Genomic DNA, 11,754 nt, shown 5'->3' on the forward strand with positions numbered 1-11,754 from the left:
ATCCTGGTCACCCTGAGCTTTCAGGGAAAAAAAAAGACTTCTAGTTTCATTCTGCTTTGGGTCAGGCTCAACCTTCAATCCCCTTTCATAACTGGAGAAGCAAAGAGGGAAAATTATTAACATTTCTATTTTTCCCCAAAAGACATCCACTGGACAGCTGGTAATTTGCCTTGTTTTTAAGTTCTCATCTTACAAAATATATTTTTGTCAAATGCTTCAGAAATGACTCATAGATAAAGATCAGATGTACAAAATAAGAATACTGCTAGAACTGATTGCACTGCTATATGTAAAAATTATAAGTTTTTATTCAAGAAAGCCACAGCTCAGCAGAGCGGATTCAAAACTCACACATTTTCCATGTTTAGGAGAATGAGTCCAAATACTTGCTGGCTTTGCAAGATATTCAGACCAGAAGAAAATGGGATCAGTTCTAAGTAAGTAAGGATAAGAATCTTATGTTCTGCAGTCCACACAGCTGAGTAGGAGAAACAAACGCCTCAAAATTCACAGTGGAGATTTTCATTGTAAGCTTAGGATCGTGCTAAAGAGGGCAACACCTTCACAGCTGCCCTGGCCAAGCAGCTTCTGGCAGCCCCTTCCTCAGCAGCACACTGACGTACACTGGCATATCCCACCGGGAACTCCCTTAGTGTTACACAGGCACAGCCCAAACTCACCTCTGGATTAAGTCCAGGTTTGGACCTGGGAGGAATTAGAAAGCCAAATAGCTAGAAAGCCTTAGTTATTTTTGGAGAGGTTTTTTTTTTCAGTGTAATAGATGTGCTTCAGCAAATCCAATCATATTGCAAATCAGTGCAGCAAGACATTTACTATCAGAACAACAGCTACTAAAAGGGCATTAATACAGATCTTCATAACCTATTTCCTTGCTGTCCTTCATATTTTCCTGATTATTAAAGGAAAGTAAAAAGGTGAAAAGGTTTCCCTCTGTGTCAGCTGCTCCATCAGGCAGGGTTTTTTCTGCTTCACAGATTAATGCTAAAGACAAATAATCAGAAATGGAAATAAGATGGCTCTCCTGATGATGTTCAGTGAGACAGACAAGATTGTCACTCATTGTATACAAGTGTTGTTGCTGACAGGTGAAAAATTATCTGCATCAGGAAAAGCAAATATGACTCAGAAGTAGTTTGTAAGGAGAAAAAAAAATAATTTAAAGATGTAGAGATTCTCGCTCCCCATAACCACATGATTTATGAGTTTTTACAGAGAGAAGGCTAATAGCTCACAAGAACGAAAAAAATCTTTTAGCACAAGAGTTACTAGAGAGTTACTGACACCACAGTTCAATAGTGGTAGCATTTCTCTTACTCTATATTTCTTTGACTATGTCAAACTGATCACAAGCCTGAGAAAATAATCACCTAGTCATGTACTTTTTCAGAGAAAGAGGGAATTGTATCAAGTTATAAATAAATTATAAATCATTACCAATTAAAAAATCTACAGAGCAGGTAATGGCTGTTCTGCAGCAGAAATCTATAAAGCATCATGCAGCACTCATATCAAAGCCAATTTTGATTAAAATTTTAAAAAGCCCTGTGATACTAAACAGTTGTTGACAAAATTATAGCTGCTATGAAAAGCAAATATTCAATGAGAGGGGACCATACTCCCAATTTGGCTGAGACATTATGGAAAGCACCCACTGGAATACATCCCCTGCCCTTCCTTTTCCTAACATAAGTATAAGCATCTCTTCCAAGTTACCAGCATTGGTGTCCTAAAACTTCAATGCTTGAAAATATGTTGGTGTAAATGGAACTACATGCACTCAAATGGAGATACGGCCTTCAAACCTTTGTTTTTCCTTAAATTGTTTAGTCTCTCACCTCACTACATCCATGCTCTTTCCCAGAATCAGGCATGAGACTCCCACAAGCTTATGAATTTACTGTTTAAGAATAGCAAACATGAAAGTAAAATCTGACTCTGGCCACTTCCAAGGGCTGTGCAGATTAGTAATAATGTGTCACACTGCATTGTAAACAACTGGTGAGAGATGGAAGTCTCTTCCAGCTAAGATTGCGTTAACCTTTCATTATTTACCTTATTCTTGGACCTTATATTAAGCTCTCAGATGGTAAGTCAACTTTGATGTTAAAGGCCTTGAAATACTGCAATAAGGTCTTGTGCCCCCAAAGACTTGGCTACTAAATACAAACATCAATATTTCCTGAATTCTATGATGATTTCTCTCTCCAAAGAAGTTGCTGTCTAGAAAGGCAGTACTTTTCTTGTGTTTCTCCTAAGCACAGTTTAAATAAGTGAATGCCATCTCTAGAGGAATTACATGGAGCACCTTGAAATGGAACTGCATTTGTTACAGCAAGAAAAATATTTTTCTCGACATAGTAAGCACAAGAACTAGAAGATGCAAGAAAGCCTTTTAAAGTGTAAGATTCATAAGCCTCATATTTAAATTAGGGAACGGATTTTCAACAGATTTTCAAGGTTATTAGGTTTTTATACTTTGAGCCACGGCTAACCCTGCAATAATCACCTCCTTTTTTCTAAAGGGTGTCTTTGAAGGAAGTGCTACAGTGGTCCCAGTCTTTTGAAAACCTAGTAACGAGCAAATGTTAGTAATTGCATGTTTGTGTCCCAGATGGATTGCTGAGAAAAGTTCCCACAAAGCAAAATCAGTAACTCCTGCTGCATAATATATGCTGCCTTATACACAACTAATGAAAAACAACTTTGTGACATGCCTAGCATGCATCACACTGGAAATAAACATAGCATGCTGCAAATGCTTTCCCAAACTTGCCATTTCTGCAATCGTGTAATTTCTGTACAGACACATAATGAGAGCATGGTTTGTCTGCCACATCCCCACTTAGAGTACTGAATAGCACCTTATATTAGCAGAAAAGTGACAAAGTTCACTTGGGAAACCCTGCATACATCAAAGAGACCAGATAATGGCATATCTATTCAGGCAAATGCCATGGAAGGCAGGTCCAATATTCAGAGATGGAAAGAACTGTAGATGCAGCAGGAATTCTGAACTTTCCCACTCCATCCCCCTCTGCTTCATATGGAGCTCAGAGCTCTCCCAGATTTCTCGTATGGGCAGCAGTCCAGAACATCACTGCTGAATTACATTTTTAAAAATAGCGATGAAAAAGTCGCAGCAAAAGCCTCTAAAAATTACTCCTGAGGACTGGCATTATTGTATTTTACTGTAGAAAAATTACGGAGCTAGAAGATTACCAGCATTTTTAACTTAAACGATTTTGCTGTTAAAATCTTAAATAACCTAGTATGTTACAGCACAGGGAGAAACTCCTCAACAGAAAACTGTTCAAAGAGACAAAATAACAGCAGGAGCAGCAGGCACACATGTGATCACCCCCTCGGCCAGATGACAGGCTGTGCTCAATATCTTCAGAAATTTGAAAGGCCAGAATGCTGCACCAGCAACAAAGTTTGCTTTAAATAAAACACCTTGAGATTCCAGCAGTAATCAGAATGCTGTCCTTCTTAAAATGCCTCCTTCACTGCACCTGAAAACACTACTCATTGAATTTTAATTAATTTAAAAGCTTTATGACACCAAAAATGGAAAGGTAGACTCACATAAAAAGCCAGATACTCTAAACCAAGTGGATTTGCAGCTCTTCTGGAAATGTAGGCAAAGCGTTTGCCTACCTTAGATTTACTGTGGGATTAGATTTACTAGAGAGCCCTGCATGTGCAGGAAAATGCAAGGTTGAACTGTAGGGCCGAGGCACTACTTTTTAAGTGTCCCTATTACCTCCAAAGCACTCTAAACATAATGCATGTAGGCAGGCAGTATAAATTTGGCTTCTGAAATATTTACAGATGTGCCCATAATCTATAAGACCTACCTGAAGACAGAATACAATGATGAAAACACAGAATTCTGGCTTGTCTGTGAAGCTTATAAGAAGATAAAATCACAAAGGAAAAGGATTTCCATTGCCAGGAAGCTCTTTATGAGTTACATCCAACCCCAGGCTCCCAAAGAGGTTACTACAAGATCACAAGCTCTTTATTTCATAGAAATGCCTGAAGTGTCACACAGCAGACCAACAAGAAATGTCTAGTTCCTCTCACACCAAAGGGAGGGAAAACTTGGGTCCACCCTCCCCTCAAACTCTTTTCCACACAGAATTTTAATATTTGAATCTACACCTCACCTGCAGGCAAATATTTCAACTACATCCACCAAGAACACAAGCAAAATGCACGACTAAGTTAAGAACCAAATTAATGGATCTCTTTTCTTTTTTAACACCAGATCCAGAGGCCATTGATATGACTTCACTATATTTTGGATTATCCCATTGCTACATATATCTATATCTATCTATATATCTATATCTCAGTCTGGTCTTTGCAAGAGTAAATATAACTGAGAAAAGTAAAAAACTGCCCAGTGCTGTCCCCTTTGCAAAATGGGTGAAGAGAAAGATTCCAAGACACATTCCTTTTTTTTTCTTCCTTTTTTTTTTTTTTTTCAGAAAACAGCAAATTTGTATGTAAAGTATCTGGGTATTTTCCCCTGACAAACGGCTATAGAAAAAAGTCATTCCTGCTCAGTCAAACATGCTCTATGACCTTTAAACATTCTTGCTTATTACTCTCCTTGCAAAACTAAGCCAACATTGGCTTTTACTGTCACTGCCTCTGGCAGGCTGACATAACTGAAAAATCATGCTACATTATTTTCTGGTTTATGTGTGACAATGAAATTATTATAGAGTCTAAAAATGCAGCCTCCCTGCTGGCACTGGAGGAGAAGCCAAACCCAAATCAGTTGGATTTCCAAATGTTGGCTGAGAGCAGTTGCTGCTTTAAATGACTAAACCACTCCCTCTAATCCAAATCTTGAGCAAATTTTAAAGTTCCCTCCGTTGGCTTTAAGTGCTAAGTGGCTAAACAATGCATTCTTGTCCTTTTTTCTCAGTATTTTTTTTAGTATGTGTAGCTGTAGGGAACTCAGCAACACAGTTGCACTTACAAAAGAGAAATGTCAATACTGCCAACCCCAAATTCATTAATCAAATATAAGGGCTTAAATCAGGACAGTTATAAATAAGCTGTGCAATTTTTTCTAAAATAGTGTGTATTTGAATCTTTCTTTTGGCTGTCTGGTTTCTAGAGCTTCAGGACAGCACAATTTCCCATTTTAACACAAAAACTATGTACCACTCTAAAAACTACATGCTCATGAGGATATGAAACACAGTTTGTATTCAAATTATGGCAGCATTTAAAAAGGGGCCACTCAAATGACACCTCTGGAAGAGGAAGATCTCAACCCATGAAAGACATCAGCACCAACCAAATCTTTAGAGGTCTCCTCTCCACGCTAACAGACAAGGTCAAGCTGAACACAACCAATAGAACTCATCATAAGCTGATGGACTTTCAAAGTGTTCCTTTTATCTGGTGTTTATGCTGACCACCAGACCTTTCTGCTGTTACACACCTGCAGAGCTTCAATTTATTTGCTACAAACCATGAATTGCAGCAGGAAAAATCTAGGAATGAAAACTTTTCCCAAACAAGGTTGATATATGTCTTGGTTTGGAAAGACAGGTTCCTGCTAAGGAAGGCAGGAGCCTCCCCTGAAATGGAGAATGTAAACTCTCCCCACCCCTCCAAATTGCTATAAATTTTAAATTAAGGGGCTCTCGGGCAAAAATATGGGAGCAGGAAATAACAGTTCTTTAATAGGGAAAAGGAAAAAAAAAAGGGATAAAATAAACAATGCAGTACACTAGAACAACACTGACAGAGTCAGAACCCAGCCTGACACCCTGTGGGTCAGGGTGTTGGTTGCAGTCCCATTGGAACTGTGGCTCAGCCCTCCTGCAGTGTCAGGGCTGGTTCTGCTGGAGAAGGGATCTGTAGAGAAGGATGTATTCTTCCTCTGAAGATCCAGTGGAAGGAGAGGCAGCTGCTGTTCCTCTGGGTAATCCCATGGAGAAACTCGTGCTGGTGTCTCACAAACCTCTGGATTATATCTGGGTAGCAATGTTTGAAACCTCAGATTGTATCCAGGTAGGAATGCTTGGCTCCTCCCTCTGGGCTCACCTCTCCCAATGGGATGCTGTAGTTCTTATCAGCCATGCAGTGACATTCAGTAGTCTGTTATCAGCAGACATCCCCTCCCGAAGGAGGTGTGACTGTGGTCACTCAGAGAGATAAGGCAAACTGCCCACTTGACAAAGGTAATCTGCCATACAGATGATAATGGAAAACATCTTGCATTGCAATCTTCAGCAATATATAAGCGTAATTTTATCTCAGGCCATAAAAGGCTTTTAGTCTTTTTTTTTTTTTTTTCCCTTGGTACTGTGCACCTCCAGGCACTTGGACTCATCAGTTTTTTTTTCTGGAACCTAACTGTAGCTCTAGGAACAATTCTTAGCAGAAGAAAGCAGGTTTGGATACCAGCAATTTTCAGCTGCTCTTTCCACTGCAGCCACTCCATCCAAACCATGTTGTCAGGACAATTCCTGTTTGAATTGTCCCTGTTCTCTTATTCTTCCTAGAAGCAGTGAGCAAACCAAACTCATCCTGCTAAACTCCCTCACATCTGCAGCCATATTCTGCATACAGGCCCAGCAGCACAGACTCCACCACTGCTCTCAACCTCCACTAACCACAGTAGTCAGGACTGAACTGGCCTTCTTGCTTTTGTTTCAGACAAACATGGACAGTCCTGCTAGGAAACCAATTGTGAGGAATGTTCAAGAGCCAACACAGTCCTGCTTTGATGGAGAGCAGAGAATACTCTACATGCACATGGAAAGAGATTCCTACCCCTGATTGCTTGAATCACAGTTCTACCAAAAGCTCAAACACAGTCTTCAAACTAATGGCAACAATTCAATGGGAAATTGAAGAGAATGGTTGAAAATGTAAAAGGTTTCTTCTGTCACCCACGTGTTTAAGGTTTAAAGAAGACAGCAGAAATCAGGCAGCCGAGGAATCCTATTATTAAACTGTTCTGTTGATGTTAGAATTCACAAGGCACTATCTTCCCCCTCCCCAAGGAAGTCTCCTTGTTTTGTTTTCATCGCCCCACAATAAAATCCTAAAAACTGGGGTTTAGGGAAAACTGAAAATATTTTTTTAAAAGCATTTTGCTGTTGGGAAATAAATGTTTATTTGACTATGCATTAAAGGAGAAAAAACATCTGCATTGCTGCATTTGCTGTTGTTTTAGTCTTACAGTTTTTCAAAGTAAAAGGATAAATATAAAATACAGCTGTTTGTCTAAACTATGGAGTATAGTATTCATGTGTATTCATTGGCGTAGGGTCACGTTTATGCTGATTATCATGTAAAACATGAGCTATGAAGGCACTTGATCTACAGTATACTAAAATAATACCAGTGTCTTCTGGGTTTTTCTTCAGAGATAAAATGCATTGGTATTTTGGCTTGTTTTTTCTGGGTATGGACACACAAACACATTACTTTCCCTTCAGACTCCCTAAGAATTAGATACAAGCAAGCCTGACCCTTGAACATCCTCCTGCAACACAGACACGTGTAAAATAACAGGAGTAGAGAATAGAGATAAGAATTGTTTTTATGTTCTTCTCTCTGTGCTTCTTTAGGAAAAAACCCTGAGAGAGAATTATGTCTCTCTGTTCAGAGAATGCAAATGCCACACTGGTTTGCATCAATAACTCATCTGATAATTTCAAACCTCATTAAACTTGGACTCTAAGCAGCACTATTATTGTGGTGTACAGCACAGGCTACTCCTGCAGAGAGACACAGTGATTTACTGATGACAGGTAAGGACGCTAATCAATAAATACCAAATGTACAATATGATGTCTGGCTTTGCAGGAAGTTATATTGGTAAATTGTAATTATATGTGGGCCCTAATGACAACATGGCAATGACAACATGTGATGGAAATTAACATGTTTAACTTATCAGTTATCTAAGGCCTCAACATCCATAATATTCTTACTGAATTCTCAAGCTAGGATTCATGTATATGTCCACAGCAGAATACAAAGTAAGTCTGAGCATAACCTCCACCAGAACAGAAAGCTTTAAGAAAATTTGGTGGTGTAAGTAAAGGGAGTGCTACTATAACAGATCATCCTTTCCTTTTGCAGTGACTCCATATAAAGGGATTATCATACAAATATGTGATTATACAGCTCAGAAAACCACTCAGCAAGAAAAGACTCCCCAGGAAATCCAGCTGGGATAGCATAGCTTTTGCTGCTGTTAATTCCTGATGGGTATACAGAGAATTGGACTTCAATTTGATTACGCCTGCAAGATGCCACAGCAAAGAAAAAAACTCAACAAAATACACACAATAAATAAACCAAGGATCACATTAAGGAAAGTCTCCCCATTTCTGTTTGACTTAGAAATTGAGAAGACCTTGATATCTGTGTCAAAGTGGAAGAGCCTTGTGGTGACCAAGAGTAACAACTCTGCGTACCCAAACAGGTTCAGCACACACAGCTTTCCAAAGGGGTCACTCAAACGGCTGCTCAGGTCTTTGGCTGATAGAGACACCCTTCCTCCCTGCAGAAAGCAGATTATCAAGAAGGAAGAAAAAACCTACCCACAGAGGGAATACTGAGGGAAATCACAGAGGGACGCGCAAACATGTTTTTATGGCACAAAATGTTTAGTGGGTATCTTACAGATCATGAGTCTACCAACTCTTATTCTTGGTGGGCTTATTAATTTTATATTTCCTTCTAGAAATAAATAAACTGTTAGGGTTTGAGGCTTGGTTTCCTCTCCCCTATGTTTATCCGACACTCCCCAGCTGGTAAAAAAAAAGAGGGTCTTTTCCCCAAAATAGATTTGTTGTTAACTGCTAGAGATCTTTCTCTTGCTTGACCCTTCTTTTGGGTTACCAGGTGCAGGGCAATAACACAGTATTTCATCAGGTCATATGATTTATAAAACAGTAACTAGTGGCAGCTGCAATAACAAATCACTGCTTTTGTCATTTTCATTAACAGCACTTGAATGAGCTCAGGTATATTTTTCCACTGGCAGACAAATCTAAAAGGCATTTGTTCACATTAATCATTCAAAGCTGCTGTTAAAAAAGATAAAAAACTTGAAAATAGCTAAATTGGCAGAATTCTCCTTCCTCCCTCATATATTTAAGAATGAAAAAAAAATCAAAGGGGTGATTATTCAAATATTAAGTTTGGCAAGATTAAAATGCAGATTAATAAAACCACTACAGCAATTAAATGTAATCAACCTTGGAAACTGTTGACCTATGGAGGCTCCCTTAAGAAAATCATAAAAAACAACCCATACGGGACAGATGGTCTAGGGCTTTTTTGGGTTTTGTTTTCAAAAGAGCTGACAATTAGATCTCTTTTCCTTTGTAAATATGAGCTATGTTGGCCTACTTTCTTAATAACAGCTGTGAAATTTATACTCTATCATTATACTGCTATTTCCATGAATTTTACATCAACTCTTTGTGTATAGATAATTAAGTGTAGAATTAAAAATGCAGATCGTAGATCAGGTCTATAAAACAAAGTAAAAATCTGCTTATAATTAGAGTCACCCAAAATTAAACTTTGGAAATAACATAGACTATTTTTTTGGTACAGATGGGTAGTAAATGACAACATAAAATGTCTCTCCACTGTGCATTCCAATGATTTCAGAGAATAAGTTGTTGGGAGGATTTTCTCTCAAGTTCTCCTCATTATTTTTGTACTTCCATACTAACTCTAGATATCCCTTCTTTCAACTCTCAAGAAATGAACGTTAGGCAGTCGCACTCTAAGTGCAGCAATGAGCCATTACACAGAACTTGGTACAGTAGACAAGCAATCTAAACAAATTGTGAACAGAGATGTTTATCACATTACAGGCCAGATGAGGATGTTTGGGAATTTACATCTTCACAGGAAAGGGAAATGACTGCAGCATTTCCAAGTATTACCAAATGTACAGTACTGTTGCAATCACAGGGCCCTTCAGATACCCATGTTTGAGCTAACGCTCACTCAACATAGAGCAATGGAAGAAGTCCTCCAAAAAGGACATTTTACTGCATGTGCTGATTAGCTGAAACCCATGGCTATAGAACATAGGTGGTTTTGGGCAAAGACTGCATCCTGACACAGGTTTACCTACAGTCTCCTACAATGCAGCCTCACAGAGACGGTCATCTCAGTAGAATTAACCATTTAATTTATGTCAGTAGTTTTAAGAAGCTTTGCTATTAAGATTTTAAATCTCAAATTTTAAAAAGGCTTTAGCAAATATAAACTTAAAAAATTCAAATTTAAAATAGCAGACCCAAATCAGGGTCTGATTAGAATACACAAAAGATTCTAACTTTTTAAATCAAAAATGAAAAAATAAATGGGTGACACAAAGGCAGATAAAAATATGCAAGAGGAGCAAACTATGTATTGAGGAAGCAAATAATGCAGTCCAGCATTCTTTGAGATACTACACATCATATGTACACAGATTCTAAGAACTGTGAATTCTCATTACACCCAAAACGAGATCTCAGCCATTTGCAGCCAAATTGTGCAATGGGCTCTTCAGAAAGGAATGCAAATTATTAGGAGTACAATCATGTCATATTCTGGATCCCAGGCAGTGCCTTTCTATTGACTTTCATGTCCCTCCATGTCCTTGTGAGAGCTGTGATGTGAAATGGGATGCTGTGAAGTGTTCTGCAGCTGCTCAGCATTACGAGAACACACATTCTGCCTTGGCGGAGCTGCACTAACCCTTCACAGTGTGTGAACCCCTTGGGATGTGTGAGGTTTCTCCTGGGACCAGGACATCTGCCACAGGTCACTGGACATCCTGTGCATGCCCTACTAGTAAGTGGATGCCATAAGAGGTCCTAGAGCATCACTGTAGGACCAGAGGCCTGTGCTTACACAACTGAATCAAACCTGCTTCTTAAATCTATCAGCTGAAGATTTCACATTTGCCAGCCTTTACCTACCACTGGCATCTTACAGCAGCCTTTCAATGAATGGTTCATCTATAAACTTCCTTTTCTCTCCAGAACTGCCATGACAATTATCTCAAGATTCCCGTACCTCAGATTTCACTCAACTCAAAATATGACAACTATGCAGGGACTAGGAGCCACTCCTCACTTGGAAGGACATGCACCTCACAAAATTGAGAAATGGGGTAGGTCCACACTGTGGAGATCAGTCAAACGGGGGTTCAACCATGGCAAACCTCCACCAATGAGCGACAGCCATCCTTCCCAACTACAGTTCTCCAATGCCATGTCCTCTCTGGATTTCTGCATTAGGTACACAGACCTGAGGATAAGGGGGAAATCTTGAGGCTTTACATGAGGCCAGGAACAAGGCTGCAATTCCTCTTCCACAAACCCACTACCCCATAAGTTGCAGGATCCCACAGATCCATAGCCTGTACTTCTCAGTGGGAAACAATGCAGAAGCCAAACCCTAAGAGAGGGCACCAAAGGTTTGGTGTGAGCGTTGCCTTCCTGCCCAGCCCTGCCGTGGCAGCCAGAGCATGGTGCCAGGCCTGAGCTACAGCACCAAAGCCCAGCTGGAGGCTGCATTTCTGATTGCTGGCACTCGTGGTGCTTGTGAAATGCACGCTGCCTCTGCATCTGCTAGCTCCTGAAGGAACGTGGCGTTCAGCTCCTCACAGAATTAGTTTGCTACCCCTGTCTAGGCTCCTGGCCTGCCTGTCTCTTGAGTCTCAGGCTGCTA

The 11,754-nt window shown here is 39.6% G+C and overlaps 1 protein-coding gene across 1 annotated transcript; it reads left to right on the plus strand.

Annotated features, from left to right (window-relative positions):
* Positions 1-372: 372 nt before the first annotated feature.
* Positions 373-6,831, plus strand: RGS13 (regulator of G protein signaling 13). Its single transcript, XM_005493628.4, has 4 exons — positions 373-437; positions 2,544-2,605; positions 3,853-4,019; positions 6,709-6,831. Exons 1-4 carry the CDS (start codon positions 373-375, stop codon positions 6,829-6,831), a joined length of 417 nt encoding a protein of 138 aa, XP_005493685.4.
* The last annotated feature ends 4,923 nt before the right edge of the window (positions 6,832-11,754 follow it).

The sequence above is a fragment of the Zonotrichia albicollis genome, chromosome 8 (genome assembly GCF_047830755.1).
Source record: "Zonotrichia albicollis isolate bZonAlb1 chromosome 8, bZonAlb1.hap1, whole genome shotgun sequence".
In the NCBI taxonomy this organism is placed as follows: domain Eukaryota; kingdom Metazoa; phylum Chordata; class Aves; order Passeriformes; family Passerellidae; genus Zonotrichia; species Zonotrichia albicollis.